Source organism: Magnolia sinica, chromosome 11, assembly GCF_029962835.1.
Source record: "Magnolia sinica isolate HGM2019 chromosome 11, MsV1, whole genome shotgun sequence".
NCBI lineage: Eukaryota > Viridiplantae > Streptophyta > Magnoliopsida > Magnoliales > Magnoliaceae > Magnolia > Magnolia sinica.
This window is the reverse complement of record NC_080583.1, coordinates 3,153,727-3,172,916: the sequence shown is the minus strand read 5'-3', so window position 1 is coordinate 3,172,916 and position 19,190 is coordinate 3,153,727. Positions and strand designations below refer to the sequence as shown.

The 19,190-nt window shown below is 39.4% G+C and overlaps 1 protein-coding gene across 1 annotated transcript; it reads left to right on the top strand.

The window, feature by feature from the left end:
* Positions 1–698: 698 nt before the first annotated feature.
* Positions 699–15,612, top strand: LOC131219071 (protein neprosin-like). The gene is made up of 11 exons (XM_058214054.1): positions 699–967; positions 1,306–1,392; positions 2,666–2,878; positions 3,446–3,606; positions 7,804–8,053; positions 9,155–9,238; positions 10,453–10,662; positions 11,165–11,323; positions 14,198–14,251; positions 14,781–14,927; positions 15,140–15,612. Exons 1-11 carry the CDS (start codon positions 809–811, stop codon positions 15,497–15,499), a joined length of 1,884 nt encoding a protein of 627 aa, XP_058070037.1. The 5' UTR covers positions 699–808; the 3' UTR covers positions 15,500–15,612.
* The last annotated feature ends 3,578 nt before the right edge of the window (positions 15,613–19,190 follow it).

Here is a 19,190-nt window from a genome sequence, read left to right as displayed (position 1 = left end):
GGGTACTTATTATGATGGACAGTTCTGTTAGGGCTGGCTAGAGATGGACAGTTCTGCCAGGGCTAGCTTATTATGTCTGTCCATTTTGGCATATCATTTTAGAAGATGAGCCCCAAAGGAAAGTAGACTGAAGGTTCAAGTGAACCACACCACAAGTAGTAGAGGGGAATGAAAGCTTACCGTTCAAAACTTCTTGATGAGCGCAGGAATTTTAGATCAAGTTGATATTTATCTCTTCCCTTCAAACAGGTCTGACCTTATGAGTAGGTTAGATGGGCAATAAACATTATGATAAGCCTTAGAAAGTTTTCAACGATAGGAATTCAATCCCCACTGCTTCCTGTGGTGTGGTCCATTTAAGCATTAAATTTGCTTCCTTTTTCGTTTTATGACCTAAAATGATCTGTCAAAATGGATGGACTGTGTGGATAAAATGAATATATCACGGTTGGCCCCACAAATCTGCTGATAAACTTTCCATCTCCAGCTAAGTCCTAATGCCGGTAGTATCCAATCAGCACCACTCACAAACCTATCCAACCATCAATTCCAACATCCACATAATTTTATTAGCAAGGTGGCCCACCAAATGACCCATTGGTCATGTGTCGCACATGCAAAAGAAACTCGTACTGATGATTGACTTCAACAAAACTAGTTTCACTTTATCACCTTTTCACACCCTGGACGGCAAGTCAAGAGAGTTCCCAGCTCTTTCTAGAGCAACATTATAAATAGCCTCATTTGAGATAAAGTGTCCATCTACCTATCCTCTATTTCCTAAGAAGTTTCCATCTACCTATCCTCGATGTCCACTCCAATTAGTTGTAATAGTAGGGTTTTGATTTTAGTTTTGTTGGCAATTTCTCTTGTTTATGGAAATGCAAGAAGTCTATCCAAAGAAGAATACATGGAATTGAAGGCACAGCTCAAGGTTCTTAATAAGCCTGCTGTCAAGAGCATTCAGGTGAGTTTTCTAACAATCACTACCATGTGATTCATTGCACCAGTGTTTATTATTATTATTATTATTATTATTATTATTATTATTATTATTTAAATCATCTGAAGCTTAGAGGAGTTTAGTTTTTAGTGATCCAAATCCTTTGTTTGGTGTCCCACTGGTGGAAGGGCTGAAAATTTCATGCATCAAAAGCACTCCCAGTCCTCTGATTCTACAAACAGATAAAAGCTTAAAATCCATCATCATCATCATCATCATCAGCATTGTAATCACAATCAACGGCATCCATGCCATCATTAGGATGTTTTTGAATATTGATGGAGGTTTGATGGTTCTTGTAGACTGAACATGGCGACATCTTCGATTGTGTGGACATGTATAAGCAACCTGCTTTCGATCATCCTTTGTTGAAGAATCACACAATCCAGGTATGTTTCTCTTTTATTATTATTATTATTATTATTATCTCTGCGCTGATTTCCATTTATTAAAAACCATCATCAATGATGAATGGGCCATCCTATCCTAATCATTTAGAAATTAGTACACAAAATCTGTCTATTGATTTTTGCATAACTTCATTTTTTTACTTGGTTGAGTGAAGTTTGACCATTGTGATTTTCAGTCCATGGCCCATTCATGAAAGTTTGACCATTGTGATCACCCATGTGGATTAGATCTCCTTGGATAACATGATGTCACACAAAGTTTGGCCACTATAAAATATGAATGTTTGGTTTAAATGTTCAAAAATTATCATCACCATTAACATTAATATAATAAGAGGCCCATGCTTTAGTGATCCAGACCATTGAACTTATGGCTTCCATCATGGATGGACCATGCTCAAAGAAACTTGCCAATTGACGAATCTAACCTCTCATTTGTTGGCATGCAAATGCATTGTTAAGAACAATGATACTTATGGTCACATAATATTCGGTTATATGGGCTATCTGAAACATTGATCTGGACCATCCATCTGATCGAACCGACTCCCCAGCAGCCACTGCAGGGTAATCACGTTGATAGAATGATCACATACATTCTGATTTACTGTACTACTTCATGTTCAAGTTTTGTGTGGCATACATGCAGTGATATGTCATTGGCATCCAACCTGTCCATTAGATGTGCACCCCCATGTTACGCTTACATGATAGGATCCTGCATGATCCATAACACACATGGGCCACACCAAATGAAACAATGAGGTACTTGGGGAGGAGTGTGAGCATCATCGAAACCTCCAAGTGGAATATAGGGTCCACTGTATTGTGTATACATCATCGAACGAGCAATCAGCCAATAAGCCACACTATGATGAAGGAACATACTAAAACAGATCCCATTCCAAAACTCAAGTGGGCCACAACAAGTGAATGTATAAGCTTTAGGTGTAATTGCACATTGCTGCATGTGGTGTGTCCCACCTGACTTTTTTAATTGTGATTATTCTGGGATGTATGGTGAACAAAAGGTCTAGCGCCAGATGCACGGTTTAGATTCAGCATACGTTTCTTGCCTTGTAATCATCATACGATTTGAACTTATGGGATCGTTTCCCTTTTCAATTTCAATGATGACATGTTAGCCATTGTATTTCCATATGCATTTTTTTAATCCCTTTTCAATATTAATGATTATGTTTATTTACATATGAATTTTTTTTAACGTCTGAGATTGTAACTCACTATGCAGATGAGGCCCACTTCCTATCCAGAAGGGATGGAAAATCAAGACCCTTTAAATGCCAATCTACATATTGGGCTTAAGGATAGTGGATGCCCACTTGGAACTGTACCCATTCGACGGACTAAAATGCAAGATTTAATGAGAACAAAATCTCTCTCTGATTATGGTCGAAAAAATGTAGAAAATGGGTCCCAACTCAACTCCCCATCTGGTCATCACGTAAGTAATTTTTGTCGTTTTGGTATATTTATGCCGAAACGTGCAGGATCTGAGCCATTCATCAGGATCCAAGAGGCAGCATTTTACTTAAATTATATTGCTCTATAGGGACACCTGGACAGCCTAGCCAACCAATCTGTGCCGTACGTTACGTCTAACCATCTAAATAACAGCCCTAAAAAGGATGGTCAAAACCATTTAATAAAAATAAGCCCAATCAACTACTTGTGCCGTGTATTTGTTATGGTCCATCAAGAATTTCCTATGGCTCTACACAATCACTTCCATCAGAAGATCCCCACCATCCGAGCTATGGCTTGGAAAATGGATGGCTAGGACAGCTGTGATTTTCAGATTGAAGAAAATAAAATGTGTGCTCAACCTAGTGGACGGTACCGATTGGTTTGCTGGAGTGTCCAAATGTCACAATGCTAATAGGACAGCTATAAGTTACAGTGATAGCGCTGGCTCGCTGGCCAATTTTTCTGTTGGAGCAAAAAATAATCAAGTTCTCCTCTAATTAAGGTGATGTATTTAACACTAATCTACTTGTTTTCTTTGATCAAGTATGCTATTGCAAACTTGTTGGATCAGGTGCTTGGAACCCAAGTGACTGAATGTGTGGGACCCAATACTTCAAGATCAAAGTCAATTCAGTTTGGCCCAGTTATGGATTGTCAATGGCCAATCAGATCAACTCAATACGATAGAGGCTGGATGGATCGTAAGTTTGCTGTATATGTTATGAAAGAATATTATTATTATTATTATTATTATTATTATTAATGATTTTTACTGGAATCTATATTTTACCAACCATTGATTTTTTAGGGATGAAATTACAAAAATGCCCTCTATTAATTTATTTATTTATTTTTCCTGTAAAAAATAGTGAAACTCAAGACTTATTGGACACATATGGTATGTTTATAATATTTAATCCATTAAATATACGTACCATACCATGGTGAGGAGCAAAACATCCGGTGAATCAGATAAGATGAGCTATACTTGAATTGAATTGGGATCCTTACTCTTGCTCGGGTGGTAGACTCTCACGAGTTTCAACACCCGGTCAAGGGTTCGAGTATCCATAGGTAGTGAAATCCCATGGTGTGGGGGTGTGTGTGCGTGTGTATAAAAAAAAATAATAAAAAAAATTGAGATATCTTGAACAGTCTACATTCGTTTTAGACTTGTCCATGAAGGTAGCAATGTAATTTCTCTTTTTTAAATAGTACGACCCAGCAACCTGTGGAAACGGATTGGCTACTCCCCCAGTGGCTGGTGGTCGGTGCTTTGTGGGCCTCATCTTGATGTATGTGTTTCATCCATGCCGTCCATCTATTTTTTCAGATCATTTTATAGTGTGAGACGAAAAATGAGATATGTTTGAATCTCAAGTGGACCACATTATAGGAAAAAGTGTTGAATGAGTGTCGACCATTAAAAACCTTTTTGGGGCCATAAAAGTTTTCGATCAAGCTGATTTTTGTTTTTTCCCTTCATCTGGGCCTTTATGACCTAATAAACAGATTGGATGTCAAATAAACAGTACAGTGGGCCTTAGGAGAATTTTAATGGTGGATATCCAATCACTACTGTTTTCCTGTGGTGTGGTCCACCTGAGATTTGTATCCCTCTCATTTTTCGCATAAAGCCATAAAATGATCTGTAAAAATGGATGAACAGAATGGATGAAACACATACATCATGTTGGGGCCCACAGTGCACCGACCACCTGCCCCACTTGGCTGGTGGCAGGGAGAGTAGCCAATCCGTTTCTCAACCTGCCGGCATTATTTGGTCAAATGAAGAAATTTTGGGTAAAAGTCTAATTTTATTTATTTATTATTTTTTAATTTGTTAAAAATCCCATCTTATTATTATTATTATTATTCAAAACACATCATGTGAGTTTACTTCTCACCAATAAGGCAATAAGGCCAAGATTCGTGCCGTTAACAGCCCCATTTAATTAGAGTTTGGGGCTGATTTTAAATCCAAACATGTTTCAAACATACTTTTAACAGATGCAATGGGATACCCGATTGGATCGTGGGCCCGTTTATTAATTGGGAATCGGATTGCTCGGGTCCAGACATGGGCAGGCGCGTATGGGATGAAAATCTGACCAATAACATAACGAGTAATATGCAAAATAGTTATCAAGCTCTCCATCTCCATTCATAAGACAGTAACAAAGATGTATAAGATCGAGACCCTTCATCTGCTAGGCCCCTTTATGGATGGGCTGCACCTATAAACTTAGACTGGTAGATGAATTTATCCTCTGATTTGGTGATTTTTGTTGATTAGAAACCGATGGTTAGAAAACAGTCTGACGATTGTAGGTTCAAGTGGACCACACCACAAGCAACAGTGGGGATTGAGAGCTTACCGTTGAAAACTTGTTGAGGGGCACAAAAGTTATAGATGAAGTTGATATTTATGTTATCCCTTCATATAGGTCTATGTGTCTTTATGAGCAGGTTGGATGGCTAATAAACATCCCAATAGGCCCTAGAAAGTTTTCAATGGTAGGAATTCAATCCCCACTGCTTCTAAGGTGTGGTGCCCTTGAGGCTTCAATCTGTCTCCTTTTTCTGTTCATGACCTAAAATGATATGTCAAAATGGATGGACGGCATGGATAAAACAATACATCGCGGTTGGTCTCACGAATCCCCTGATAAAGTGTCCATCTCCAGTTAGGTCCTGGTGCGGGTAGTACTCAAACAGCGCCCCTCACAAACCCATCCAACCCTCAATTCCAACATCCACATGAGCCACACGATGGTGTTATGCATAATTTTATACTATTCCTTATTCCTTATGGTGTGGCCCACCTAATCTTAACGCATTTAGCAGAGCACATGATGGATGGGGTGGATCTGATGCGTGTTCTCCCCACCTATCAATCTGTTTGCGCAAGTCACGCGTAGTCCAATCAGGGTAGAGCAGTCCATGGGAGAAAACGTGTTTTTCACGTAGATGCTTTGATAGATTACATCCTATGAATTGGTACATGTAATGTTTCATTACTTTAGCCTTTAGCCTTTAGATATAGGGTTCTATTTCAATGATCCGAACCAGATATATGATGGGCCTCACCTTGGTTGGATGATAGTGAAATAATGAAAACTTTTAAATTGAAATATCCTGACCTCTTAATCATTTCATCTAATTATGCTTTTCACATGGACGGTCTACTTAATCTTTTAATCATCAGGGGTGGACATAATAAGAGATTTTTCTATTATAGTACCCCATCTAAATTAGTGTCTATTGCGTAAATTAATTGGGGTTAAATTGTCTAAATTGTGGCTGAATCCTTCTCGTGAACTCCAAATCCATGAGTTCCGTCCCCTCGTGGGCCCTAAATTCATGGGTTCTGCCTCACATGGCCCTCAAATTCAAGGGTTTTAAGGGCCACCCACGCTGAATGTGCCCCTGCATCCCACATGCCAGCCCGCTCAGCCCGGTGTGAAAATGCCCTCACATTAATGATACTCATTCGGTGAAATAGAATTTAATATTTGTCATTTCAAGCGTCCGTTAGCAATGTGGCCCTCCAAATGGCATAGTCCGCACGCAAAACAAACTGGGTCAATGGCACGCAAGCAAAAGAAACTCCTAGTGATCATGGACTATTAATAAAACTAATTTCATTTTGTCACCTTTACACATGAATGGTAAGGTAAGAGAGTTCTCATCCTCATAATTAAAGAGCGGCATGCATTATAAATAGCCTCATTTGAGATAGAATGCCCAATAAAGAGGAATCCCAAGGGATAACACGTCTTGCTTTGTAGTGTTCGGAAGTGTCCATCTAGCTACTTTTCATGGCAAGTGAAATTACTTGTAGTAGTAGTAGTAGGATGCTGATATTAGTTTTGGTAGTAATTTCTCTTGTTTTCAGTAATGCAAGAAGTCTGTCTAGAAAAGAATACTTGGAATTGAAAAGACAGCTCAAGTTTCTCAACAAGCCTGCTGTCAAGAGCATTCAGGTAAGGCTTGTAATAGCACTAACATCTGATAAAATGCAATAATGTTTTCTCATTTGAGCCCACATGCCAATAGTTTTCATTGATCCAGATCCTTCATTTGCTGTCTAATTGATGGATGTGCTGAAAATTTCCTGAATCAAATATGTTTGAACTTTGTAAGGATGTGTATCTGGAATAATCCAGACCGCGAGTCCCGATCCAAAACTCAGGTCGAACACACCACAGGGAGCAATGTACAATCATAGCTAAAACTTATATATTTGCATGATGTGGTCCGCAAGAGTTTTGGAAGGGTCTTCGATGTGTTTCTTCTGCGTTGTGGGGGGGCGAACCTGATGACTGAGCTGGATGGCATAAACACAACATCCACAAGAGTTTTGGAAGGGTCTTCAATGTGTTTCTTTGGCGTTGTGGGGGCGAACCTGATGACTGAGCTGGATGGTATAAATACAACATGGTTGATCCCACATTCAATAGAATGGATGGATTGGATGGCACCCACATATAACTTACTGTGGGTCCCTCAAAGCTTGATGATATGGTAATAATCATTCAATCAAACATATATATGTGATAATTGCCCTATGTAAAATTTAGTTTTTTGGCTGATAATCTAAAATAATCTGTCAAAGTGGATGTACAATGTGGATTAAACAATACATCACGGATGGCCCCAAAAATCAAGAAAATCCTAACCTTCTAATATTTGTCATTTTCAACCGTCCATTAAATGTCTACCAATCTTGACTAAATGTCCACCACTTTTAGTAGAAACGTGGCCCACCAAATGACCCATTAGTCGTCTTGTACTGATGATTGACTTTAATAAAAACTAATTTCGCTTTATCACCTTTCCAGACCGTGGACGGTAAGTCACGAGAGTTCCCAGCTGTATCTAGAGCAACATTATGAACAGCCTCTCATTTGATAGTGTCCATCTACCTATCCTCTGTTTCCTAACAAGTGTCCATCTACCTATCCTCTGTTTCCTAACAAGTGTATCCTCGATGTCCACTCCAATTAGTTGTAATAGTAGGATTTTGATTTTAGTTTTGTTAGCAATTTCTCTTGTTTATGGAAATGCAAGAAGTCTATCCAAAGAAGAATACATGGAATTGAAGGCACAGCTCAAGGTTCTTAATAAGCCTGCTGTCAAGAGCATTCAGGTGAGTTTTCTAACAGTCACTACCATGTGATTCATTGCACCTGTAGTTTTGTTTTTGTTTTTGTTTTTTTTTTTTTCCTTTAAATAATAATCTGAGGCTTACGTCTTGAGGGGCTTAGTTTTTAGTGATCCAAATCCTTTGTTTGGTGTCCCACTGATGGATGGGCTGAAAATTTCCTGTATCAAAAGCATTCCCAGTCCTCTGATTGGCGGAAGTTCTTGTGATGATCACATACATTTCAAACAAGTAAACACTATATGTTTGAACTGTGTGCGGCCCACCTGTGATGTGTCTGTGGAATCCAAACTGCAGATCCATTGTGCTGTGATGTTTGGGAGGACGTGAGTTCGAGCAAACTCTTCGAATCCATGAGGAAAAGAGCAAGGAAAATAGAAAATAAATTCTATAAAATTCGAAATTGATTGATGAATGAATTAAATGAATTCACAACCCTTTAAATAGGGATATTAAGTAATGAGAGAGAAATGAGAATCAAACTATTACTAAAACTCATGGAATTCGCAACTTACAACTTACTATGTATAATAAAAATGGAATTAAAATAGGAAAACGACTGTCGATCCGGTGGTATTTCGCAAATCCGGCTTGCACAACCCGGCTTAGTGGGGTTGGGTGGCTAAAGTACCTCGTTCTAAATCATCTATTTTACGCCTGATAACTTGTTCTAGATTGCGAGATATGCCTTATTTAAAGTCTGACGGTCCGGATTACTTCTGATGTCGACCGATCCTTTTCTGATCCATCTTGGCTATGAAACTGTCCATGACCGGCTCTACGTCATGCTGATCCAAAACTCAGGTGGAAGACGCACACAACAACCGAACAATCATGCTTAAAAGTTTATAGATGTATATATATTGCACATCACTTACTATGGAGTGTCCTGGTTCAAACTCTGCAACCAATCCAAGCGGTCTCTACGCTTCTATGTCTACGTGGGCCTGTTTCTTTGATTCAAAAAACAAAAATAAAAAATAAAAAATAAAGCTTAATACACCCCCACCATCATCATCCTAATCAACGGCTACGCTATCATTAGAATGTTTTTGAATATTGATGGAGGTTTGACGGTTATTACAGACTCAACATGGTGATATCGACTGTGTGGACATGTATAAGCAGCCTGCTTTCGATCATCCTTTACTGAAGAATCACACAATCCAGGTCTGTCTTTCTTTATTTACTTTTTTCTTTATTCCTCTTATTTCCATCCATCCGGATCCATCATGAATGGGCCATCCACCAAAGTCACAACAATATCTGTTATGATTTTTGGTCAATGGCTCATTAATTCATGGAAGCTTGTGATAAATGAACGGTTCAGATCACCCCATGTGGACTTGATCTCTTCAGATAACATTGCACACAAAAGTTTGGCTACTAAAAAATATGAATGTTTGGTTTAATTGGTCAGAGGCCCATGTTTTAATGATCCAAACCATTGAACTTGTGGGTCCCATCATGGATGAACCATGCTCAAAGAAACTTGCCAATCTCACAAATTTAATCTTTTATTAATTTGTTGGCATGCAATGCATTGTTAAGAAGAAAGACACTCGTAGTCACATCAAATTCAGTTATGTGGTCTACCTGAGACATTGATCCGGACCATCCATCTGATCAAACTGTTGAAATCACGTTGATAGAATGGTCCTAACAATCTGATCCGACCAGATGCACTAGGATTGCCTTGTAAACTTGGTTGCCACAAGACATGGATCAGCCAAGTTCAGGCCCATCGGATGGAGATTCCAGACTGTCCATTTTGTGGGCCGTGGATCAGATGATCGCCTGATCTGAGTATGAACAGGATTCTGAACATCTATATCATGAAATTAAACATATATACTAATTATACAAACCGTCCATTAGGTGTGCATCCTGATGTTATGATTACATCTTAGAATCCGGCATGATCCATAGCACAGGTGGGGACACCAAATGGAACAATGGGGTAATTGGGGAGGGAGGGCCCCTTTCGTAGAAACTTCCAAATGGAATCTGGGGCCCACAGTTTTGTGCATACATCATCGAATGCATTCATCTGATAGGATGAAGGGACATACCAAAACACAACCCATTCCAAAACTCAGCTGGGCCACAACAAGTGATTATACAATCTTTAGGTGTGATTGAACGTTACTGCATGTGGTGTGTCTCACCTGACGTTTTGAATCGGGATGATTCTTGGGATATAAGGTGACCAAAAGGACTAGCACCAGATGCACGATTTAGATTCAGCATGCATATCTTGCATGGTAATTATCATACATTAGAACTCGTATGTGACTGTTTCCCTTTACAATATCAATGATTAAGTGTTTGGCATTCTATTTCTATATGCATTTTTAACATCTAGACTGTAATTCACTATGCAGATGAGGCCCACTTCCTATCCAGAGGGGATGGGAAATCAAGACCCTTCAAATGCCAATCTAGAGATTGGGCTTAAAGATGGTGGGTGTCCACTTGGGACCGTACCCATTCCACGGACTAAAATACAAGAGTTAATGAGTGCAAAGTCTCTCTCTCATTTTGGCAGAAAAAATCTGGAAAATAGACGACTATACTCCACAGCTGGTCATCATGTAAGTACTTTTTTTTTGGGTGGATTTATGCAGACACGTGCAGGATCCAAAAGGTATCATTTTCATTTAGTGCTCTATTGGGAAACATGCACAGCCCAGCCAAGTCATCTGTGTCGTACATTAGGTCTAACAATCTGAACAATAACCCTACAAAATGTATATTCAAAACCATTTTAGAAAAATAGGCCTAATCTACAAATTCTGCTGCGTACTTTTTGCGGTCCATCATGAATTTTCTATGGCTCTAAGCAATCACTTTTATTGAAAAATCTTAATTATCAGCTATATGGCTTGTAAAATGGATGGCTATAAGAAATAATCCTAATTCATGGATCACTGATGTTCAAACGGAAGCAAATTTGCAAATGTCACAATTTACTTGGATTGCTATAAGTAACAGTAATAGTATCGGCTCATTTTTCTTCTGGAAGAAAAGAAAAAGGAGCATACTCTTATTAGATGATGTATGTAATACTAATCCACTTGTCTTCTTTTTATCAAGCATGCTATTGCAAGTTTGTCTAGTCAGGTGTATGGAACCCAAGTGACTATGAATGTGTGGAGCCCACAACTACAAGATCAAAGGCAATTCAGCCTGGCCCAGTTATGGCTTCTCAATGGCCTAAATGATCAGCTCAATAGCATAGAGGCTGGATGGCATGTAAGTTGCTGCATCTACTAATGAAAAGTAAGAAAGAAGTAATTGATCTTTATATCTTCTTCTTCTTCTTTTTATTATTATTATTTTTTTCAAAACATATTATGGAAGTAAAAGAGGTAAATGGAAAGATTTTGGAGTAAATGAAGGTAAATACTATCTCAGGTGTGTTAAGGGCCTGTTTGATTTTTCAAAGCAGGTGTAAATACCATAATAATTACCCTTTCACCCCGTTTGAAAATTCATTGTAATTTCTACCTTGGAAACCGCTTGGGAAGAGCTAATTTAATTGTTTAGACCCCAAGGTGAGGTATATGATATATCCGTTCCGTCCATCCGTTTTACCGCAATATTTTGGGACATGACTTGAAAAATGAAGCAGATCCAACACTCAAGTGGCCCACACCAAAAGAAACAGTGGCCCTAAGAAGTTTTTAATGATAAGTGTTAGATACCCTTTTTCATATGGCGTGGTCCACTTGAGTTTTGGATATTCCTCTATTTTTGGTTCATGTATAAATTCATCTCGCATAATAGATGAACGGTGTGGATAAGTGAAAAACATCACTGTGGGACCCACAAATATTTTGCAATGTTCTCAATTTTTGTGTCCAAAATGTTGGTAGTCAAATGAAGCACGGGAAAAAATGTCGTAAATGCCTGAATTGAAAAATCATTCAAGCACAGGGGAAAAATGTTGTAAATGCAAGTAAATATATGAAAGAGAAATGAAATGGGAGTAAATAGACATGTAAATGAATTCCTTTCCATCAAAGAGGATTTGGAAGTAAACGGTTGAAATGCCTTTTTGAGCTCCCCTAGAGTGTCACACAAGTAATTGAAGGTGGCATTATGCACATGTCTGCCATACATGGCATGCTATTGATTCTATGAAATAATTCAATTACTGGCTACATCACTAAAATCACACCAATGGAATGATTCAAACCATCCCAAGGTTGGCCATCAAAATGGATTGTTAAAAAAGCATTCACAAGTGCTTGTTTGTGATCTTTACGTTTGTGACCCATGGGCTTAAAGGTTTTCATTTTTTGCTAAAGTATATATATTTCAATGGGCTTATTACAACTATTTTGTAAAATATCATGTATGTACACTTTGTTAAAACTAATTTTGAATATCACAAATTTTCTTAAGAATATATTAAAATTTTCAAATGCAATCTTATTCCTCCCATTTACTCCTATCCTAACAAAATATTTGAATTTCAAATGCATTTTATTTACTCTTATCCAAACGCAACTGAGTAAGTCATTTATTCCTAATCCATTTACCTCTTATTCCATATCCCATTTACCTCCGTTTACAAGCTCCTAATCAAGCTCTAAAATAAGGCCCATGTATGTATTGTTAATGACCCTATTTAGTAGTCTGTAGGTGAATTTAGATCCAAACTCATTCCACCTACACATGTTTCAAACTAACTTTGACCAGATGTAATTAGAGCTGGGCATCGAGTCGAGTCGGACTGAGTTAGGGCTGACCCAACTCGATCTAGTTTTGAAATAGGCTTGACCCGAACTCAACCCGACTAAATACCGTGAATCCATTATGCCTAACCCGATTCGAGTCTGGGTCTAGCCTGGACTAATCTGAACAGAGTCCGACCAGGTCAAAAGTACCATTTCAAGTCGAGTTGACACCGAATCATATCGAGAGATGAGGGAGGGAAGAAGTGTAGACGAGAGAGAGAGAGAGAGAGAGAGGAGGAGGAGGAGGAGGAGGAGCGTGGTGGGTGGATGCCGGCCTTGGAAGAGAGAGAGAGAGAGAGAGAGAGAGAGAGAGAGAGAGAGGGGTAATGGTGGTGGGTGGCTATCGGGCTTTGAAGAGGAGGAGGATGAAGGATGTAGAGTGAGAGTTTGGGATCGAGTTGAGTCGAGTGCGGCAGATAAGGTTAGAGATACTAATAAATTAGGATTTTTTATGCTATATATACTCAAATCCTAATCAGGTAAGGTTTTGAATCGAGTCGAGTTTGACCTGATCGAGTAACCCAGTAACTCAGACTCGACTCTTTTTGAGTTCGGATTGGGCGAATCCTATTCGATTCAGACCGACTCACCCATTCGGTTCAGATCGAGTTGTGTCTGAACGAGTTGGACGAATCGAGTTTGGGGAGTCGAGTCTTCCCATGCCCAGCTCTGATATCGCCGGATTGGATCCCGGGCTTGTTTGTTCAAACCTGATTTAGGAAATGGGATTCCCTTAGTCGGGTCCAGTCACAGGCACGGCAGAATGGGACGAAAGTCTGACCAATAACCAAATGACTAATATGCAAAATAGTTATTGACCCTACATCTCCATTTATATTACAGTGGCAAAAATGAATCGAATCAAGACCGTTCATCTGCTAGGCCCTGTTATGGATGGGCGGCTCCTGTAAACTTAAGCCAGTCAGACGAATTTATTCACTGATTTGATGATTTTTGTTGATTAGAAACATATGGTTATAAAAAAGTTTTACCAATGGTTTACATACAATGGACACAAATTCTCCCATAAAGGGCTACTGTCGTCCCGACTGTTGGCTTGAGGCCCAGCAGATGAGCTGTCACGATCTCACACACGTGTGGCACGGGTGTAAATAGATAGAATTTCTCGATAACTGATTTACATGATTGTTCCCATGTACCTTACCCTCTACCATGTGCATACATACCAACGTGCCCTATATTAGGACATCCAAGCCGTCCAAAAGGTGGTCCTCACGATTTCAATTTACTGTCACAAAAATCAGTTTGATTCATCAAACGGCCCACATTTTACAAAAATGGAAGACTGACGGTGATAACTGTCTCTTGATCATTGTACTTTAATTCATGACGACTCTGACATCGGAGCTTCTAATTTCCTTAGGTATATCCTGGACTGTATGGCGACTCGGTTCCACGGCTGTTTGTATATTGGACAGTAAGCTTCACAACCGTCAATCCCTTCTTACCTAAAAACCGTTCATGGGTTGATCAATACCATCCAATTAATGCGCCACCTCTTCAAGTGGTCACGATCAGAAGTTCTTCGCTAGAATCTCAATTGATACTACCGATTATTTGGTCTGTTAGAATGGTACTCTAATAGAGTAAGGCCATCAATATACACGCAATCAGCTACCAAACCCTGTCACGCATCTACACAACGCAGAACTGTCCAAATCATGGAGGCTGTTTGGATCAGCTCATGACCCGAGAAAGAAGAGGGAAAAAAGAACTATTCCAACCGTTAGATTGGTGTGGCTATCAAATGGAGCGTAAAAAAAGAAACTAAAGGTCAAGATTCAACCAATTAGACTTGAGCTATTGGAGGTTGAAACCGTCCAGTCAATCTGATTTTGACACCATGGTCCATCTACACTATGCCCCATGATTTGGACGGTTTGGATGGTCATTCTCTTGTAGGAGAAAATACTTACGCTAATATGGATGTATATATGAAACATCAGGCAGATGGTTACACAAGCACCGGCTGCTACAATCTGAAGTGCCCTGGTTTTGTACAAGTTAGCGGAGATATAGCCGTTGGCTCTATCATACAACCATCTTCTACCTACAACGGAGATCAAGAGGAAACCACCTTCCAAGTATTCAAGGTACCTCATATCTCTCATTCTCATCAGGGAATGGGCCTTCCTGATCCTTCAGGCTTCTGGCCTAACCCGCCTACCACCCAATGGCCTCTTTCTTTCCAGTTAGCCCAGCTTGGTCAAGGACATTCTCAAAGTGGGCCCACTTGATGAATGGTGCCTGTGTCCAGTCCACCTATTTGAACTCACTTCATCTCATCTGACTGCTACTTTTACAGGATTCAAGTACTGGTAATTGGTGGCTGATATACGGAAACACTCAAGTGGGATACTGGCCTAAGTCACTTTTCACAAGCTTGGCTGACAGTGCCTCTGTAGTTGAATGGGGTGGTGAGGTGTATACTGAAAGCACCCAAAGCCCCCAAATGGGTAGTGGCCATTTTCCTGATGAAGGGTTCAAAAAGGCCTCTTATATGAGAAAGCTGATGTTTGTGGACAACACCAACACTTTAAACGACATCCCCGGTAACAGCCCTCTCTATCAAGATTTGCCTCAGTGCTACCAGGTGATTGATGGTGGCAACTTAGCTGGAGATTGGGGTAGGAATATCTATTTTGGTGGGCCAGGCGGATGCTAGAGTTGTGATGGACGGTGGATTTTCAATGGTTTTATGCACTGTAAGCTTGACTCACATATGGGTTTTCTAACTAAGTGATAAATAAATGGAGGATTTATCAAAAATTCCCTACACTGGTTTTCTTATTTGATTGAGTACCTTCTTCGATTCTTTTGATTATAACATATGATGTCTATCATATTTTTAAGGCACAAGAATCCCACATGACTCATCTGAGTCGACCCGGACTTAGTCGGATGAGGTCTGGTTTAAAAGTGAGTTGTGGCTCGACTCTCCAGACCTGATGAGTCAGCCGTGTCTTAAATGAATGGTCCCACCTCTCATTAGAGGTGACAGTGGGCTGGACCATTCTAAGCCCGGGCTCAGCCCTACAATGTAATGCCCAAGGCTTAGTTCAGGCCTAGATCAGCATGCGCAGGCCCAAATAAAAAATGATTGGGCCAGGCCTGACCCAGCCCTGATCTGGCCTAAAATTCAGGGAATCCTTATTTTGACCGTCCATATAAAAGAATCATGCTGATCCAAAACTCAGGATTTCATATGTTTGAGATCCACACCGTCCATTGGGTGTGCCACCCATTTTGGGTCTTAATCCCCAATACACCGATTCAAAATTCATGTCCCTCACTGTAGGAAAAACTGTAAAATCTGCCTTAAACCCATAAAATCTATGTTTTGTGGTTCATCTAAGTTTCAGAAAACATAATTTTTGGTGAGTACCTTCGTCTTGATGAGAAGCATCATATGGATGCATTGGATGGTATATACAAACCAAGGTGGGTCCCATTGAAAATTAACGGTGGGTGAGCATCCCATCCCAGCTCTTCCTGATGCTGTGGCTTACCTTTAGTTTTCAACCGAACCAGCTTTTTATTACTGGGAGTGTTGTACCTTATTCATGACCATTTGTGGGAAATCAAATTGCAAAAGGACATGTGTCCTGTCATGGTATGGGAAATAAATAGCATGGAGCATGGCTGAAAGAAACAGGGTTGAACGGAAAGCGGTTGAGCCGAAAGAAGCCGAAATCAGTTAAGCGAAAAAGAATGGTTAGAGGAATTGAAGGGACGGAAAGATTTGAAAAGCCTGCATGACAATGATTTAATTATCATAAAAGACAAAATCATACATGTGGTATATGTTAATTAATTCAAATTAAACCTACTAAATACTGTAACCCACTGGTTTTAAATTACACCCGAGAATCAGATTTGCTTGAACAATTCAAGCCTCTGATTTGTGGACACTTAAAGGCCATTGGATGCTTTTCATTTTTAACCATCCAATAAATGTCCACTAATCCAGTAGTAAGCTAACCAAGTAAGCTCGTTATTGTTGTATTTGATGTCTTAAATCAAGTCAGATACAAAGCCTATCGATGCCATTGACAGACTGTTCGATGTCACCATCGATGGCATCGAACAATGTTTGATCCCATTGAGATTTTTTCGATTTTTCTTTAGTTGGTCACTAGACTATCAGGGTGTCTTTTCGTTGACATCAGAATGCGTTCGATGACATCGAAGTAAATGTTTAATCCCATCGAACATAGCACGATGCAATCAAGAATTTTCGAAAAATCATGTTTTGTCTCTGGACAAGTTGAGGTGTTTATTCAATGTCATTGATGTGGCTTCGGTGCCATCAAAAGATTAGTTTTGATGACATCGAAGTATGTTCAATTCCATCGAAGGATTCCGCGCAGATTTGCGATTTTGCGGGATTTGTTTCTGATTTTGTTTAGGATTCTTCCATAGTTTATAAATATGAGTGTAAACGGGATTAGGAGGCATTCCAAGGGTTTTTAATTCGTCCAAAGGGTTTAAAGGGTGTAGCAAGGGTTTGATTCGAGATTGTTCGAATCGGCTAAGTTCTTTTCTCTGGTAATTTTTGCTTTCATAGTGCTATTTGTCGCTTTATGCCGTGGTTTGTGGTTTTTTCCCACAAGGGTTTTTCCATGTTAGAATCAATGTATTCTTTTTGTGCTTGCTTGGTGCGAGTAAGCTAACCAAGTAAGCTCATTATTGTTGTATTTGATGTCTTAAATCAAGTCAGATACAGAGCCTATCGATGCCATTGACAGATTGTTCGATGTCACCTTTGATGGCATCAAACAGTGTTTGATCCCATTGAGATTTTTTCAATTTTTCGCCAGTTGGTCACTAGATTATCAGGGTATCTTTTTGATGACATCAGAATGTGTTCGATGACATCGAAGTAAATGTTCAATGCCATCGAACATAGCACGATGCAATCAAGAATTTTCGAAAAATCATGTTTTGTCTCTGGACAAGTTGAGGTGTTTATTCAATGTCATCGATTTGGCTTCGGTGCCATCGTAAGATTAATTTTGATGACATCGAAGTATGTTCAATTCCATCAAAGGATTCCTCGCAGATTTGCGATTTTGCAGGATTTGTTTTCGATTTTGTTTGGAATTCTTCCAGAGTTTATAATACAAGTGTAAACGGGATTATGAGGTATTCTAAGGGTTTTTAATTCGTCCAAAGGGTTTAAAGGGTGTAGCAAGGGTTTGATTCGAGATTGTTCGAACCGGCTAAGCTCTCTTCTCTGGTAATTTTTGCTTTCATAGTGCTATTTGTCGCTTTGTGCTGTGGTTTGTGGTTTTTTCCCGCAAGGGTTTTTCCATGTTAGAATCGATGTATTCTTTTTGTGCTTGCTTGGTGCAAGTGGATTTTATCACTTGATTCACCTCTATGTGCTTCCGCAGTCCCCCAATATGCCGTGCCACGAACTTGCAACAGTGGGGATGATCATGGCCCCTTAATGGATACCTTATGCCAATTGAATACAAACCATTGGTTGGACTTTTTTGTCCATTTCTAATATATATATATATATAAAAAATATATCAAATCAGTGGCTAAGATCATCTGAACAGCTAAGTTAAAAGGTGTAGCCCATACATGGTGGGGTTCCAACAGATGATTGGTCTTGGAACCATACATATATAGGAGCGGATTAGGTGTAGCCCTTACCTTGGGCCCTACCTTGATGTATGTATTGTATATCTAAGCTGTCCATCAGTTTTTCCAAATCATTATAGTGCATGACCACAAAAACGAAGGTGATTTAAATCTCAGGTGGACCACACGATAGGAAATAGTGGTGACTGACCATTAAAACTTTTTTTGTGAGCCACAAAAGTTGTGGATCAAGCTAATATTTCCTGTGGTCCCTTCATCCACATATTTGTGACCTTATCAATAGTTTGGATGGCAAATAAACATTTCAGTATGTTCTAGAATTTATTTATTTATGGTGGAGAGTTCAACCACCACAGTTTCTTATATTATGGTTCACCTTGGATTTGGATCCACTTCATTTTTGGGCTCATGCACTAAAATGATGCAGAAAAACAGATGGATAGTGTAGATATACAATACGTACATCAAAGTGGACCCCATAATAAGGGCCACACCATTATTTCAAAAGTATGTCCAATCCATTGGACATACTTTTGATATATATATATGGGAAAAGGTTCTATGCTGTCGAGCTCATGGGAACTTCCCATGAGGTCGAGCTATGTGGGCCCCACTGGGATTTTGGTAGACACAGGGAAGAAAATGGGAACCAACTCAACTCCGCATCCATTCATCACGGAAGTAATTTTGTTGTTTTGATATATTTATGCCGAAACGTGCAGGATCTGAGCCATTCATCAGCA

What these genes read in the sequence shown, in the direction of transcription:
- LOC131219071 (XM_058214054.1), top strand. Translation starts at nt 809, where the DNA reads ATGTCCACTCCAATTAGTTGTAATAGTAGGGTTTTGATTTTAGTTTTG. An exon ending in ACTCCCCATCTGGTCATCAC is followed by an intron (nt 2,879 to 3,445) that starts GTAAGTAATTTT and finishes TCTTTGATCAAG; the next exon opens with TATGCTATTGCAAACTTGTT. An exon ending in TGAAGAATCACACAATCCAG is followed by an intron (nt 9,239 to 10,452) that starts GTCTGTCTTTCT and finishes TTCACTATGCAG; the next exon opens with ATGAGGCCCACTTCCTATCC.